General features: G+C 42.6%; 1 protein-coding gene across 1 annotated transcript in view; it reads left to right on the top strand.

The window, feature by feature from the left end:
• Window positions 1-15070, top strand: part of LOC121290416 (lebercilin-like protein) — a 62029-nt gene extending 46959 nt beyond the window's left edge. The window contains exon 6 of the mRNA XM_041210856.1: window positions 14286-15070. Within this exon, the coding sequence (XP_041066790.1) occupies window positions 14286-15070 (785 nt within the window). The remainder of the gene's footprint in view (window positions 1-14285) is intronic.
• Window positions 15071-18592: the final 3522 nt, after the last annotated feature.

The following is an 18592-nucleotide window of genomic DNA, read 5'->3' as shown; positions in this document are numbered from 1 at the left end:
ATCCCATGGAGGCGACTTGCACGAACCAGAGTCTACCAAAGACGACTTTCCACCTGGAGATGAGTGAAGGACAATGCCATGCATATCTGCGCTTGTCAAGAGATGTAGTGAATCATATCTGTCCCGTTCTGTGGGAGTATCTAATGCCTCATTGAGTGGGAGGACATCCCCTGCCAGTGTCCCTGAAGCTCAGTTTTTTTGCTTACGGTTCATTCCAGGGATCCACAGGGGAGCTATGCAGTATCTCACTGTCCTCAGCACATAAATATATTAACGAGGTGACAGATGCCCTCCACAGTATGTGAAGTTCAAACTCGATGAAGCTAGCCAAGCTGCTAGATTTCTGAGGTTTGCAGCTATCTCAGGCTTCCCTAGAGTACAGGGTGTGATTGGCTGCACACGTGTGGCTTTGAGAGCTCCATGGCAGCACCCCTGATGTTCATTAACAGGAAAGGGTTCCATTCCCTGAATGGTCAACTTATGTGCAGTCATCAGGAGCACGTAATGCACGTTTGTGCCAGATACCCTGTGAGTTCCAATGACTCATAAATCCTGAGTCACTCCCAGGTGCCTCACATGTTTAAAGGTCTCAGCAATTACAGGGGTACCCGGTCAAATGAAGCGCCCGTGCATTGTCCTTACAGTTACTCAGAGGCGCATAAGGCAACATGATCCAGCACTGAGCAGATCATTGGCATCCTGAAGGCCTTCTGATGTTTGGACCGCTCAAGTGGGGCTCTGCAGTACGCTCCAGAGAGCATGTCCTGCATCATCATGCTCTTTTGCACCCTTCACAACCTAGCACTTCAAAGAAGGGATCCCTTGCTAAAGGGAGACATGGAGGAGGCTGACGGCTCCTCAGACGATGGACTGCAGGAAGGGCAGAAACCTGTATTAGGAGATGCGGGTCTGTTTCCATGTGAGGATGCCATTGAAGAAGCACGATGTGGAAGATGTGTCCATGCCACACTGATAGCCACATGATTCCAGGAGGATTAAGAACAGGCCAACAGTATCCAGCCACATTTCTTCTGTCCCTTAGTGCCATGTTAGTGTACTGAAAGGCCTTTACAACCAGTAACATCAGGAGCAAGGTCAGCATTCGGACTTGCACCTTCAACCCCTGTGATTCACCAATCTTTGGAAAAGTCAGCGGTGGACCCTGTATCCATGCACTCTGGGAAATGAAAGTCAACACACCAACGCAAACACTGTGACAAAGGACTTGATGCAGTCATTACCACCTTAATGAGAAACTTTTAGTGGACACTGAAATACGTGTATGGTTGGAGAGGTTTTGTGCTTTTCCACCACCAATGAAGACAGCCATCTCATATTTGGAAACAAGTACAGCTAAACCTCCAAGGCTATTGAACACACCAATTCCATTTTCTCTTGTAAGGAGTATGGTTGCTAATGCATTTTGCAAACATTTTGAGAAAAGAATTTGACACATCTCCTGGACATAACATAAGGGTAGAGTAAATATCACAATCAGCTACACATCACATTAATGTGAGGCTCACAAAGGGAAGTGAACACTGAGTGGGGCTGTGGCTCACCCTCCAATAAGAGGGTGCTTAGATGCACCTGCAAGACACTTTCAAATGACAAGGCCATTCTCATGAACAGAAAATGTATTTACAAAGACGCATGATATATACAATGATTGAACACCCATGACCCAGAAGTGATGTCAAAGTTTCTTAATTTTTCTAATCCTACTACTACATCTTGGTGCATCCTTGACATTCACAGCAGCGGTGGAGGCAACCTTCTGACTGCTACGCCCTGTTGCCTTTGATAACTTTGGCAGGCATCCTCTAGAGGGCTGAGACGCAGTCCTGCTTTGGGTCTCCTGCTGTGGGGCAGGTGCACTCTCCTCGGCCTGTACAGCTGGAGGTGATGGGGTCACAGGCAGAGGGGATTGGGATTGCCCGGACAGTCTCAGAGTCTCCTGGGTGGATGGCCCTGGGGTCTCCAGCTGCTGGTCCTCTTCCCTGTGAGTGCCCAAGAGCCCCTGCCTGAGGAGAAGGGTTTCCTGGAGGGAGGTCATGGTGTCCCATCGTTCCCCACCTTGCCTAGCCATAGATGGATCCCACCAATGCCTATAGCAATGGAGTGAAGGTTGGAGCCCATATCCGGTAGGATCTGCTGGACTAAAGTCTCCAAGGTGGCTGCCGCCCTTCCCATGGAGACCTCAAGGTGCTTGCATGTCAGAGCCACAACTTCAGACAGAACGCGGACCGACTCCTCCATCCTTCGCTCTAGCCTGTTGACTGCCTTTCGCAACTCTACCTGATGTTCCGCCACCTGTCTTTGCATCTCCAGCATGTTTGTGATAGCCATTTCCAGAAGCTCATCATCTGATTTGGTCTCAGTGGGTGTCAGATTTCCAGCAGGCCTTGAGTGCCAGAGATCTGGGCTGTCACTGGCTCAGACTGCTGTGGAACAGTATCAGTGAGGTGTTCTCCAGAAAGTGATCCCGAGCCTAATCTAGAAGTATGAGCCACCAAGGTGTTGTCTCTGTGCTGATGGAGAGTGCAGGTGAATACAGTGATGGCTTTCTTCAAATGGATCCTCATCATCATCCTCCTCTGCAATGGGCTGGGGGCAGGGGCTTATGTTGGCTGTGCAGGTCTGTCTGGTCCTGCTGCTGCCTGTAAAAGACAGAAGGTAGATATATTTCATGAACAGGCTAAATGCAATATTGCATGTCGCTCACTGAGAATGTCAGAATGTGATCAACTCATGGAGGGCTCACCCGTACTGGCTGGCTGATCTTGCCTTCCTCACAGGAGCGATTTCTGTCCTCTCCTGCCAAATCGGCGGTATCCTTCTCAAATTTGGAGAGCTCCTGTATGTCGGCCGTCCCTCCCCCAGCCTGGGATCTCTCTCTCGTGTTGTGAGCAAGCGTGGCCTGGATGAAGACAAATGGATGGAATGTGATGAGAAGAGATGGAGGAGAGGTTGGGAAGCATGCATGCCTCCTGTGTGTGCTGAGTCCTCCCTCGTAAGGACCAAGGATGGAGTTTGTGCAGCATGATAGATGAGATGCTGGTGATGTTAGAGTGTTCGTGAGACAATTAACGCAGATGTCTCCCCCGCTATTATTGTGTGAGATCCCTGAGCAGTGTAACCCTTTAAGTGCATGATGCCATGAGAGTGTGAGATTGGAGTGAACTGAAGGTTGACTTACCTTGATGGAACGGGTAAGATCATTCATCCTCTTCCTACACTGGATGGAGTTTCTCGGGCAGGTTTCTGATGAGCTGACTTCCCTTGCAACCGCCTCCCGGGCCAGCAGGGTGAGGCTGGTGGGCCTCCTCGAGCCACCCCTCAGGTAGAGGACATCCCGGTGCCAGCAGACTCTGCAGAGGAGGGCCTCAAGCGAGTCATCACTGAAACTCGGACCAGCTTTTCCCTTGGGTGCAGCCATATTGAAATGTTTCCTCTACACAGCTGGGCTTAAGAGGATGAATCTGTGTATTTGGGTGGTATTTAAATATGGTGCCCGGACCTTCGAGCCCATTAGGTAACGGCAAGGCAGACAAATCAGTGCCTGCCGCACCATGTGATTCGGAGAACTACTACCCCATGCGTAGTTGATGAGAGCTTCCGAGCGTAAAATTGGGTTAGTTCCTGTCACGCTGCCCAACCCTGGGTGTAATGCAGGAAGACTAGCTTTGTATATTTACTTACCATTAGAAAATCTAACATCCAAGAAGAGCCATCATTTATCAAATTATTTTTAAAAATGTAAGTTTTATTCTGTGCTTGTGAATGGGCAAGACAGCCACAAGAACCACTTTTGTTGAATAGACTGATACAGGCAGACAATCTTAATGCCTTCACGTAAAAAGCCAAGGCAGGCAGAGGAAGTCATAATGAGCACAGCAAAATAATTCATTCATAGTTTTAAAAAACTAGTAGAGCCCAGGCAGGAAGGTCCTGCTATGGAGCATTGGAAACATACATTACTTCATATTGGTTATATCAAATTGATTTGGAAGTTTGTATTATAGAACCGCTGTTTTTTTTAAAATTACTAATACATACAAAAGCACATAACAGAATATCAACATTTCATTTTCTGTTGGCTTGTACAAGAGAGGGAGTAATTGTATCCCGCAGCAATCCCCTTCTACATTCAAGTTCAAACTGGTAATTCTGGTATTAATGCAAATTCCCACTCCAAATTTAAATTTTGTTTCCATCAACTTCACCCATCAACTTCTAAGCAGGGTATTCATAACACTAAGGCCTTAGGCACGTTTCTTTATGTCTAAATGACTATACCAGACAAGCTTTTTTTTTCTACATGCATAACCATCAACTCATCTTGAGCGGCCGAGAACACAAAAGTAAAGACCTGCACTTTTCCACACACTACCTTGTAACAAGAGCTAAATATTAAAACAAAGACTTGCATTTATATAGCATCTTTCACAACCTCAAGCATTCCAAAGCTCTTTACAGTTCAGGAAGCACTTTTGAAGTGTAGTCACTATTGTAACACAGGAATTACACCAACTGATTTGTGCACAGCAAGCACCCATGAACAGCAATGTGATTATGCCAGATAAACAATTTTAGGTAAAATCAGAAAATTCTGGATGTTGTGACTCCATCGCCAGTTTATGATGACTTGTGAATCACTTGAACGTTTGTTGCCGGATAACCGAGTTGGTACTTTAGATGGAGTAAAAACATAAAAACTGCGGATGCTGGAAATCCAAAACAAAAACAAAATTACCTGGAAAAACTCAGCAGGTCTGGCAGCATCGGCGGAGAAGAAAAGAGTTGACGTTTCGAGTCCTCATGACCCTTCGACAGAACTAGTTCTGTTTTTGCTTTAGATAGAGTAGTTCTGCAGACACTTCTTAGGTGGAACACATTCTGTTTATTTACAAGGTACTCAGCAGCTGCACATGTGTTTCTACACTAAACACAATCTACATACTTCTGCTGCTCACTTGCAGATTGCTGACTTCCATCTAACCACTAGCTAACTACTGAGTTAGCCCACAGTACTCCTCTATTGGTTACACATTGTCATGTGATTTTCCATTATCCTTCTTAAAGGTATACTACACATTAGATAAAACCAAAGTTACCACATCCCTCCCCTTTACTTGGAAACATGTTTTTACGTTTAAATTACAATCGTTTCAAAATAGCAAATTATTACACTGATAAGTAATTTACAAATTCTGTCTTTCTGGGGGTTTCCTTTAGACGTGTAGAATGTGTGAGCTCTACAACTTCAGATGCTTTGTTAGGAATCTCATTTTCTGGAGTTGTCTGAACATCAGGTTCTTCAGCAGGTACCTGCAAATCTGTTTCCTCAACTCTTGTAGGTACAACAGACACTTCAGACACATCTGTGTTAGGTTGAGTTCTCTCAATAGGAAACATTGACTCGGTCGTGAATACTGGTGGAAACATTTCTTGATAATTTGTTTCTCTCCTTCCTCAAATGATCCACATGTCTCCGTATGACTCAGCCTTCTGCCTTCATGTGGTAAGATAGAGTTCAGTCACTGCACTTACTTCATCCAGTAACCACTTTGGTCCTTCTCCAAAGTTCTTCGCATAGACCTGCTCTCCCACAGTAAACTTCCTCTCACAACTATGCCAGTCATGTCCACTTTTCAAACTTCCTTGACTCCTTTCCACATCCCCCCCCCCCCCCCCAAATTTGGCATTATTAAACTCAATCTCGTCCCGGGGCGGTGTTCCATTAACAATTCCGCAGGTGTGACACCCGTTGTTGCATGAGGGTAGCCCTATAATGAAAAAGAAAATGTGCAAGCTTGGTTGCTAGGGAATCTCCAGTTAACTTTTTCATGCCAGACTTGAACGTTTGAACTGCTCTTTCAGCCAGTCCGTTCAAAGAAGGGTGGTACAGCGAAGTTATTACATGAGCTATACCATTGAGGCTGATAAACTGTCGAAACTCAGCACTCGTAAATGCTGTGCTGTTATCAGATACGATCACTTCTGGTATTCCATTAATTACAAAACTTTGACGAGGTTTCTCAATTGTAGCAGAAGATGTTGGTGACTTCACCTCATAGATGTCCATCCATTTTGAGTGGGCATCAACAATGAGCAGAAACATTGTTCCCATGAAAGGTCCCACATTGTCAATGTGTAATTGTACCCATGGTCTTCCTGGCCACTTGCAAAGGTGTTACAGAGCTGTTGAAGGTAACTTTTGTAATTGTTGATGCTATACACAATTCTTCACTAAACTCTCTATTTCTCCATCCATTCCAGGCCACCGTAGATAGCTGCATGCTATGGTCTTCATTTGGGATATTCCTGAATATGCACTTTGTAGTTCAATTAACAATGGCTTTCTTCCCTTTGGACAAACTAACACTCATGCTCCCCACAATAAGATGCCATCCTGGATGGTTATTTCATGTCTTCTGTTAAAGTATGGTTTCATATTGTCAGATACAGGTTCTTGTGACCAACCATAAAGCACTTGTTCTTGTATTTGAGATAGGACTGGGTCCCTACTTGTCCAGTCTCTAATCTGTCTAGTACATACCGGCGATGAATCTAAGAAATTTAACAATAACAAGAGTTCTTGTGGAATTGAGACATCTATATCATTTTCTTGTAAAGGTAAATGACTAAGTGCATCGGCATTTACAATTTTATTTCCAGGCTTATGTACAAAAGTGTACGCGTATGCTGCCAGGATTAGGGCTCAAAGTTGTATTCTAGCTGTATATGGGTGGTATAGCCTTGTCCTCTTTGAACAATCCTAGCAATGGCTTGTGGTCAGAAACGATAGTAAAATGATAGTCGTGTATGTACTGCTGAAATCTCTTGACACTAAAGATGATTGACAGGCCTTTTTCTATCTGTGAGTATCCCTTCTCTGCTGAGATGAGCGTTCTTGACACATATCTTATAGGCCGTTTCATGCCATCGTCCATCCGATCGAAGAACACTGCTCCCACTCTGTAGGGAAATGTGTCACATGTCAACATCAATCTTTCTTATGGTCAAAATATACTAATAGGTTGGATGAGTGCAATAATTGTTTCTTTCTGGGGCGCCTCCCAAGACCAACATTGGTTCTTTTTGAGTAGAGAATGCAGGGGGGCCAGCACTGTAGACAAATTGAGTAAGAACTGCCCATAATAATTGATCATTCCCAAGAATGATTTGAGCTCTGACGTGTTCGTTGGCACGTGTGCCTCTCTTATGGCTCTCATTTTCTCCTCAACCAGGTGGAGGCCCTGTGAATCTACCCGGTGACCCAAGTAGATTACCTCCCTCACACAAAAACAGAAAATGCTGGAAAAATTCAGCAGGTCTAACAGCATCCGTGGAGAGAGAAAAACAGTTAACATTTCGAGTCTGTATGACTCTGAAGAACTGTTTTTTTCGCTCCACAGATGTTGTTAGACCTGCTGAGTTTTTCCAGCTTTTTCTGTTTTTGTTTCAGATTTCCAGTGTCTGCAGTATTTTGCTTTTATTTTAGATTATCTCCCTTGCTTGGAATGTGCACATTTTTTTAAAACGCACTCCAGCTTTCAAGAAACATTTTAAGACTTCTTCTAAGTTTGCCAAATGTTCCTTTTCAGTGAGTCCTGTCACCAATACATCGTCTAAATAAACTAAATATGGGGCAGTCCCTGCAGCAAACTTTCCATCGTTCTCTGGAAGATGGCGCAAGCTGAGGAGGCATCAAAAGGCAAATGGATATATCGGTACAACACCTTGTGGGTATTAATGGTGACAAATTCCTGGGATGCCTTCTCTAACTCTAATTGCTGATAAGCATGACTCATATCAAGCTTCATGTAGGTGGTTCCACCTGTCAGCTTAGCATAGAGTTCTTCCATTTTTGGTATAGGATGTCTGTCCCACTTAGCCACTTTGTTAACTGTCATTTCGTAGTCTCCACAAATTCAAACACTTTGGTTGGGTTTAAGTACAGGGACTATTGGTGCTGCTCACTCTGAGAACTGCACAAGTTGTGTAAGGCCCAGTTTCTCTAATCTGTCCAGTTGGATGTCGACCTTTTCCCCGCAGTGCATAAGGTACTGGTCTTGCCTTCATGAATCAGGGGGCTGCCTCTGAGTTCACATGACTTTTTGCTTGCAGCCCTTGGATCTTCCAAAGTTCGTCCTTGAAGACTGAAGCGTATTTTTGTAGTAGCTCTGGTAACCCACTTGCTCTTGGCTGGAAAATTTCAGCCCATTCTAATTTAATCCTCTTTAGCCAGCTTCATCCCAGAACACTTGGCCCTTCACCTGCTATCACCATCAATGGTAGCTTTGCTGATTGGCTTCTGTAATGGACAGTAACTCTACTTATACCTTTGACTTGGATGTCTTCTCCCGTGTATGTCCTTAATGTGGCATCAGTTTCTTCTAAATTTAATTTAAGTTCACTATAATTCAGGTATTTGAAGGTGTGTTCACCAATTACTGTAGTGGAAACTCCTGTGTCCACCTCCATATGAACAGGTCTGCCATTCACTTTTACTGTTACATAAATTGGTTCAGTTTGCCCTACCTTCAAATTAAATAATGAACAAATATCTGAATTTGTTGCTTCAGGCTCTTCTACACGGTAAATCTCACAAGGTTCTCTCTTTTACTTGAAAGTCTGCCTGCTTCTTTCCTTATACTGTCTTGTTATGTGTCAGTTTCAATGACAATAAAAACAATTTTTTTTAAACTGCCGATCGTTACTAGTCTGACTATTTCCACTTCTGTTGCCATTATTCCTTATCTTCGCTGCTGATTCATTTATTTTTGTTTTTCTGCCAGCGGTGGCTGTTTCCTGTTCCTCGGCAGAGACTTGCATTTTCGTGCCCTTTTCGGCTGGGGCTTCCCTCCCGATGAGGGGGGGCGGCATCATTTTGTGCTCCCAGTCTGGCTTTCAAATCCATTACTGCACTTTCCATGGCCAGCGTGATCTCTAGCGCCTTCTTAAAATCCAAATTCGTCTCAGACAGTAATCTCTTCTGAACCGTGTCCTCATTCACACCACACAATAAATGATCTCTCATCATATCGTTTAAAGATGTACCAAACTTACAATGTTCCGTTAACTGTTTCAAACTTGCCACATAACAAGCAGCTGTCTCCCCCGGGGCTCTATTCCTTGAAGTAAACTTGAAATGTTGCATCGTTATCGAGGTCTTCAGCTGGTAATGACCCTTCACAAGGTCCACCAATTCATAAACATTTTTTGAATCTGGGGCACTGGCTGCCATCAAAATTCGAATTAAGTCGTGGGCTTTATTCCCACATGTAGATAAAAGGATCGCCTGCCTCTTCTCTTCCCCCGTGATCTCATTTGTTTGAAAATAGAACACAAGGCGCTCAATATAATGAGACAAATCGTCTGTGGCTGGATCGAAGGATCAATTCTCCTGAATTGTGGCCTGCTTTGAGGGTATTGCTTTGACAATTTGAAAGGAAACTTTTACTTACTCCGATTGTGCAAGGTACAGCCCGATTTTGATTCTTTTGATTTTACTCTCAACGCTAGTTTGTTGTATCTTTCTTCTATCCTCTCTTTTTCCTACTTTCTCCTTGTTGCAAGTTTGCTGGGTCTTCACTTTATCCTCGTCACCAGTTTATTGTGACTCCCTCGCCAGTTTATGGTGATTTGTAAATCACACTTCCACGCTTGTCGAGTTGGTACTTTCCGCAGACAATCCTCAGGTGGAACGCTTTCTGTTTATTTACAAGGTGCTCAGCAGCTACACTTGTGTGTTTCTACACCAAACTCCATCTACATATTTCTGCTGCTCACTTGTAGACTACTGGCTTCCAATTAAATGCTGACTAACTACTGAGTTAGCCCATACTATTCCTCTATTGGTTACACAAGGTCATGTGATCTTCCATTATAATGTCTTTTTTAAAGGTATACTACACATTACATTAAACCATAGTTACCACACTGGAAAGACACAGGTGGTCAGGCAGATATGTGGAGAGAGAAACAGGTGCTGCTTGACCTGATGAGTATTTCCAGCATTTTCTGTTTTTATTTCAGATTTTCAGCATTGGCAATATTCTGCTGTTCGACTAAACTATTTTAGGTGTTTGTGCAGAGATAGATGTTGGCCAGGACACTCCCCTGCTCTTCTTCAAAATAGTGCGATGGAATTGTTTAAGCCCACTTGGCAGGGAAAGCAGGGCCTAGGTAGTCTGATCCAAAACATAACCAATCTGTTGCTAAATTTGAAAGTTTTGTGAAATCGTCTCTCGTCTTCAAACCACGAGGAAAGCTTACATCATTGCCATGTTTTAACTTTTTTTAACCTTTTTGAGGGTTGCCATAAGGCTACCCAGATTTAAACTCTCAGTATAGAGGTAGGACACCTCAACAAATGCTACGGTAACTTATAAAATGCATAACTATGTCATAGATATTTGGCATGCAGCATGCACATGCCTGCTTATTCCTGAAGGGAATTGTCTAATTATGAAGTCAGGCACAGATTTACTGGGATTCTTCCAAAAGTTTGCACATTAATCAATGTATGTAATTAGAAGGCGTATGACATTTGGCAATCTGGATTGAAAAGTTAATTGTCATCTCAAAATGCTGGTAGTTAGCATATACGTAAGCATCAAAGACCTACTGTCTGCACATTACTATTTCCACATCTGTAACATTGCTTGCCACTGCTCCTGCCTCAGCTCTTCTGTTGCTGAAACCTTCATTTATTCCTTTGTTACTTATTAGTTTAACTATTCCAATGCTCTCCTGGCATAAACTTGAACTCATCCAAAAGCCTGCTGCCCATATTGTAACTTGCACCAAGTTCCATTCATCTATTACCCCTGTGCGCATTGACCTACATTGGCAATGCCTCGGTTTTAAAATTCCCATCCTTGTATTTAATCCATCCATGGCCTTGCTCTTCCCTATCTCTGTGCTCCCCTCCAGTCCCACAACCCTCTGAAATATCTGTTTCCCGAATTCTGTCCTTGGGCACACCCGTGACTTCCTCCCTGGCGACCGTGCCTTCAGCTGTTTAATCTCTGGAATTCCCTCTCCAAACCTTTCTTCCTCTCCCTCCTTTGAGACGGTCCTAAAAACTTACCTCTTTGACCAAGCTTTTGGTCACCTATACTTTATTTGATAACAAATTGTGTTTGACAACACTCCTGAGAATCACCCTTAGGCATTTTAATATGTTCATGGGCATTAACCGTAACTTATTGCTGTTGTTGTGATTGCCAAGCACTTAGGTTATTTGAAAGGCAGGACTGGAGTCAGTCAGGAGCAATCAGCTTGGATGGAGAGCAAGACAAAGGGTTATTAGAATGAACTAATATCAGTTGTTGAGAGGCGCTGGCTGCTGCAACAATGCTAGGTTAGGGGACATGGTTAGAACCTATGAACCTGATATAATCCCTATCCAACCACAGTTTACAGGGTGACTGAACAGTTGAAATCAGTTAAAGCTGCTTACTAACATTGTTCTGTACACAAACTTATTGATTCTGATTTTTTTTTTTAAAACGGATCCAACAGACTCCATTCAAAATACACTCACCAGAAACCAAGCTGATGAACATATTTCATTTGGGTCCCATTATGTTATTGCAACTCTGATGCTGCTTTAATGCAGTGAAACCTTACTGACCGATAGGACTGGAGCAAAATTCACTGGGACCGTCACCTGCACTGACTTGAATTAAATGGATCGCTGCGCTTTTCTGATACTGCAGAGTTTCAGTTTGTTTGTTTGTCTAACTCATACTGCCTGAGCATTTTCAGCCATTTTCCCTTCTTCATTCTGGATGGATAAACAGTCAGAGGAGGAGCAGCTGCAGCAGTAGAAGCAGCAGACTTCATCAGCCTCAGCAAGCAGGATAAGCAGCAGCTGAGCCTGTTGGGGCAGGTCAGAGGGCCTACAGGATCTATAGGCTTGAAGTTCCTTTCCTGGAGATGTCAGGAGACTGAGCTCCTCCAGGCATGTCACCCTAGATTCTTGCAGCCTCCTGTAGCAGGATCCCACTGCCCTCATCCTTTTCAGCCAAATCTCCTGCCAGGCTTCCACTTCCCACCTCCCCCCCCACTCCTTCCTTGGAAGCAGATGCAGCCTGCTGAATGGACGCGTAGAGAGGGGACGGGAGCAATGGGCAGGAAAGCCTTCCCCTCCAAGGGGACTTACAGCTTCGCCCCTCAATTTTTATCTTGATCCACAGCTCCTAGGGTGTGTCCATTTTGAGGCGTTCTTGCCTCAACAGCGCCCACATCTCCCAGGCGGCAAATGCAGAGATGGCCAATTATGAGACTGCCTCCTGGAAGGTTCTGATCTCGCTGCTGGTAAGTGGTGGATTGAGACCCCCATTTGGTCCTGACATTGGGGCCCTAAAGCCAGTAGTAAAATCCAATCCATTAACTCTGTTTATTTCTCCACAAATACCAGGCCTGTTGAGTATTTCCAGCATTTTCAGTTTTTATTTCAGATTACCAGCATTTGCAGTATTTAGCTTTAGTATCTCATGTGCCGTAGTGTGAAATTTTGTCGAATACCCGGTCAAATGTCTTGGAATAATTTACTACATTAAGGGCCATAGACATGCAAGATGGTGCCTTTGCTTCTAGGTTTCACGTTCTTCAACACCCTTGACTTGGTTCAGAACATGTATTTTTGTCTAAATGTACATACATAGTAGAAGCGTAATTTTATTAGGCACTTAATCCTATATCTATAGGTCAGCCCCAAATTATTCCCCGATCACATGCACGAGCATATATTCCGTTTCTACATCTCAATTAGCAGCATTCTGGATAACTGGTAACTGGGAACAATGTGATGTGAACCTGTTTGACTCGTCCTCCCAGCTTTCTCACCTTCCCTTGTTTAGTTTGCCACAATAAAGCCTATCTAATCTCATTGTACCAATATTATTATTTTCTTCTACTTCCTTTCTTCTCCTCGCTTCTACTTTCCAATTTTAGAGGTCGGAGCAACTTAAAACAAAATGTTTTTGGTTTTATTTCAACATCTGCAAAAGTTGTGTGAATGGGGCAACTGAATGGGACTGAACTTTCAGAGAGCTAACATAGGCTCAATGGTCTCCTTCAGTGCTGTAAAATTCTATAACTCCATGGCGGCTGTTTTTTTTTAAATGATAGAAACCCAGTAGAATGAAGACCAACATAAAATCGATGGGTACCAGTAAATATACATGGCAGTCCACAGAGGAGCACATCGAAACAATCAACACTACCATTTCAGAGGGATACAGTCTGACTGCTAAATGTTCAGTCTTTTGGGAAGGGAACTGCAGTTATCTGTTTCTTAAGAATAGCTTGTCGTTAAACTTATTTATTTGGTTTTGCTTTTATTTTCACTCCCAAAGGTATTGAATTTTGTTACGGTACACTTCCATTGACAGCTATTCAGTAGCTTGCCAAATGAAGACCAATTGAGTGTGAGCAGGCTGAGCTTCATTCCATCCATAACTAACTTCCATACCCATAATTTCCAGCGATGGTCATGAGAAAAGGGGAAATGTTAAAAAAAAAGTGACAAAGATCTCAAAGTACGCACGGGGTTTGGAATACAAAACTTGGTTTGGTTTCCACACCTTAGGCATGGATACAGCAAGGATTTACCAGAATGATACCAAGGCTCAAAGGGCTAAGTTATGAGAACAGGTTGCATAAACTTGATTTATATTACCTTGAGTTTAAAAGGTTGTGGTCCTTAAAGTGATAAAGGGATTCAATCAGGTAGTGCAGAGCTTCTATTTCCTCAGTTGAGGGAATCCAAAACAGGGGAAAATAATCTTAAAATCACATATGGGCCATTTATGGGTGAAGTCAAAAAGTACATTTGCCGCAAAAAAGTGTAGTGACTAACTACAATACTTTTCCCCACCCCTACCACCATAGCACCCTCCAAAAGGCTGTGGAGTCTCGGTCAATTGAAATTTTCAGTGCCGAGATTGGTAGATTTTTGTTAGGTAAAGGTATTAAAGGGTTTGGAGCAAAGACATGTAAATGAAGCTGAGGTGCAAATCAATAATGATCGAACAGAACGGCAGTGCTCAAGGAGCTGAATGGCTTAGATCTGTTCCTATGTTGTATTAAAAAAAAATTAAAAATCAACTATCATTGAGCATAAAATTTCCCCATAAAATCACAGGTCACTTTCTTCAGTGTGTCATTAGACATCTTACATTATCTGTCCTGTGCCAAATGCCATAGACATATTAGGTCATTCACTTCCATTCAGAAAATCTGCATGAATTTTTTTTTCTCTTTAGAATACGAACAGGCAGAAAGGAGGTGGAAGGAGATGGCGGAGAATGACATCTTAGAAAACCTGGAAAGGGAAAAAAGAGAAAAACAGGAGAAGGAAAGAGCTGCTCTGAGAGAGGTCTCTGAAAGGAAAGAGACTGGAGAACAGGAGCAAGACGTCAAGGAAAGAGAGCAGCAAAAAACTGAGGAGATCAAAGATGCAAATGAATTACGACTGGACAATATCAAGGATATAGGTGAAACATTTGCGCTGAATGACAGCCCCAATAAAACTTCTAGACTCAGAAGGCGCTACAGGTTCACAGAACAAATTGAAAATCTCCACCAAGGGCTTCCTGTTTGCAAAATATCTTATGCGACCCATATTGGTAGCAAAAAAAGACAAGACAGTAAGGAGTTTCTGGACTTAAGCTCTTCATTCAATGGTTACGAGCCATCTTTTGCGAAGCTGTGCAATCAACCAAATGAACTGAGGCACCAAGTTGGGGACGGGCCCAGTGAAAAATCTGAAAATTGTCTTCCATCAGCCTCAAGAAACGATGCAAAAGACAGCCTCATGGAAAAATTTTTTAGATCAGGTAGTACTTTAGAAAATAAACCCACCAAAGACGATGAAGCTAAAGCCACAGACAGACTAAAACAGATGCAGAGAAATAAGCAGGCAAGTCGAATTCAGGTTACTAACAAAAATAGATTAAATGTTCTGGATCCTGACTTGCTGCCTGTGAGCGTTTTAGAGTCATCCACAGATGAAAGTGAAAAACTGGTTTTACAATCTTTAAATAAATAAAATAAAAATACAAACTCTTAAGTTTTATTAAATTTAGGATTGTTGAAACTCCCTTCTCTCCAGAAGCTAAGATAAACGGAAACAATTACCAAACTGCAGATTTTTTGCATGAATGCTCAGGGTAAAAAACAAGTTTCCATTAATATCTACATTTTGATATTTGCATTTTTCCAAGCAGTAAATGCTGAAATGTTTTACAACTAACACTTAACATTGTTTTTATCACTGGGCAGCTCAGAAACCCATTTGAAATGATGTTGCTATTTTACTACAGATAGTGCTTTGAGATAAGTACCTTGTATAGCTGGCAAGCCTGAGTTATACTATTAGCTCTGTATCACTCTTTGTCAGTTAAATGATTCAAGATCAACGAAGAAACTTATACAAAGGTCAGTTTGTTGCCAATATTAATCAGTTTAAAAGTGAAGTTTAAATGTTGCCAAGCAATTAAATTGGTCACCCAGTACACTTTTAAAAGTTTGCTTCACAACAGCTGCAGGTCAAGCAGTGACTGATTAAATAAACCATACCGTCCTAACAGATTTTATTTGGCTAATTGCATTCAATTTACATCAATGAGAAGCCATGATCCTCTGCATTAATATAAACTGTGCAGTATAACTTGTTCTAATTATACGCTCAAATGTTTACTGGGAAGCACTGATTCAGCCATGAATATTGTAGTATAAGGGTCTGGCACATAAAGGGTTAATGTGTGACTGAGTACATTAGCACCCACACAGTGATGTAAGAGAACACATGACCTGCACCTAGATATCGGTGTCATGTTGGACAGAGCTATGTGTAGAAGCAAGCACGGAGACAGCTCCTAGCATGGACTTTTACTGTACCTATGAATATAGTTTCTAGTAGTTAATAAATACTTACTGTTGAACTACCCAAGACTATGAATGTCTTAATAAGACCTACTAAACTAAGCTCAACACTTTACAACATGATGGCAGTGAACGGAACAATTAAAAACCTCAGAGAGACAGAAGAAAATTAAAATCCTGGGAAACTGAAGGAAAAATATCCAAGAAGCATTCTGACCTGAAGAAAAGCTCAAGAAGCGAAGGCACAGAAGGAAATCACCAGAGAAAAGCTCCAAAGAAAGGCTCGGAAGCTGAAAGCAGAAACCAAATTCCTCACTGCAGCAGAAGACTCCATCCAATTCTGTGAAAGTCCAGCTTCAATATCCAGAGTGTGCAAAGTCAGCAGACCTAGCAGGGGTGAGCTATAAATTTAAAATTCTGGGACAACACAAGTACCGAAAAAAGTTAAATACTGCAGCGTCCGGAAATTGCCATTTAAGTTTCAGTCCGAGTCAGCATCTGAACATGTGGCAGCCGACTTGATCTGAACAAAAAAAATATACATTAAAAATTAATTGCAACTAAGAACCCAGCAAAAGCCAAGAGTGGACGCTTCCAAGACCCGAGAACATTGCACTAAAGCTGGGAAGACTCTAACCAGTCAATCCAGGCATTGTTGAGAAAATTTAAATACTGAGATCACAAATGCCATATCCGCCACCCACCCCCAAAAGGCACAGGAAAACCCTTTGTGAAGAAGCATATAGCAATGCCATCTTGAGTTTTCAGAAACCTCTTTAAGCTGCACCTGCAGTTTAACCATTTTAACTATGGACTCTTCCAGACCATTTTGGACTCATGCAAGGGCCAAACCTAACACAAAACTGATTTTTTAAAAAAATTAAAGTACACCAGGTCTAAGTAGGAAATCCTAAGTAATCCAGATTAATGCATTTTTATTCTCATCAGTGAATCTGCTGATGAAGTAATCCTAATGCAATGCATTGATGAAGCCTCAGCCAGCTTCAATAAAATATTAAAAGCTTTTGACAAATACATTAACCTTCAAGCTGTGGAGTGCACAGAGCTTAAAAAGAGGGATAGAAAACCCCAAGTAGAGCTACGAAAGGGTGGATAATTGGTCAGGGATAGACATGTGAGTTTCAGAAAACTTTGGTACTGAACTTGAGTATTGTTGAAAAAAAGAGACATGTCAAAGCTTTTCATCTTGCACACATCAGGACACTCCACAAGAATACCAATATAAGAGGAAATCATCAATTTATATTCTATATGAAGAAAGTGCTGATTGGTTGGCAGTTTGACCCCGATTGGCCGAGGCATTGCCTAAGGAATGAGTCAGCAAACGGCTGTCAGTCTCAGTCACTAAAAGCTTCAACATATCAGAAAATAGTTAAAGGCTTTCCCCTACTAGTGTTTGGAAGACTTAAGTTGCTGCTGCCAGTTGCTGTAATGATCGGTCTCCCAACAAATTTCATTGAGTTTCTAGGTGTTGCTTGGGTGTATAAACTCCAAATCCTGACAAGTCCAGTACCCAGCTTCCATTCTGCTCTTGTAGCCAGGGTGTTGAGATAAGCTTCTGTAAAATAATAACCCCTAGAATGTTAATGGGACGATACTTGGCCCTGATACTCTTTCGAGTACAAACCTGTTTCCATCTGTTTCAGATGAAGTTACATGTTTCACAGTTTGCCATTGTGAGATTTGAACTCTTGATCTCAGGGTTACAAACCCAGTACCATAACCACTTGGCTATTTAGGCCAAGCGATAGTAAATTGTTCTTCCAGTCTCACTGATTAACAAGGTCCCTGTTTCGAGGCACCTGCAGGGTAGTTAATTAGGCAACTAGTTAGAACAGGTTCAATTACCAACAGTGGCTGACTCATCTCACTAGAATTTGAGCTAGTATAAACGCAGGAGGTTTAGTACATGCAGAAAATAAGTTGCATGAAAGTACAGCTGGAGACTGAGTGGTTAAATCCAGAAATCTTGTAAGTGAGAGAGAGGGTGCTGCTCTTGCCTTTTACAAGAAAGGAGGGGTCCAAGAGCTGGAGCAGAGAACAGCGAGACCCAAGAGCTGAAGCCCAGATGCATTAAGTGGGTGTGCAGGTAGGTAAGTGATATTTAAGTTTTTTTCCCCTCTAAACTGGGGCAGCATTTAAAATGGTCTTGTGGCACAGTGGGTAGATTCCCTGGCACTGAGAGCTCCACGTTCAAGTCTCACTCCAGGACTGGATGGCCACAGAAGGTGCATTCGTAACATGGCCAAACAGTTGATGATCAACCTGTAAAATAAACCCTTCCAATATGCTTATGGCAGGTGTCAAGAGCAGGACAATCTTCTAGTCGGCCATATTTGATGTGAAGTGGCACCTCTCCAACTATAGTCTCTGGTGACAGGCTAGCGACCTATTCCAGGAAAAACTTGCTACGGAAACAAGCTATGGATGTAAGCACATGCTTTGTCTGCCTCTTGCACCACTAGGTTTGGGAAGAGAAGGGGCAGGCAGCAGTGTAGTGGAATTGTCACTGGACTAGTAATCCGGACACCCAGGATAATGCTTTGGGGTCCTGGGTTCGAATCCCACCATGAAAGATGGTGAAATTTGAATTCAATAAAATAAATCTGGAATTAAAAGTCTAACGACGACCATGAAACCATTCTCGATTGTCATAAAAATCCCA

Source organism: Carcharodon carcharias, chromosome 18 (genome assembly GCF_017639515.1).
Source record: "Carcharodon carcharias isolate sCarCar2 chromosome 18, sCarCar2.pri, whole genome shotgun sequence".
Lineage (NCBI taxonomy): Eukaryota > Metazoa > Chordata > Chondrichthyes > Lamniformes > Lamnidae > Carcharodon > Carcharodon carcharias.
This window is presented reverse-complemented; position numbering and strand designations above follow the sequence as displayed.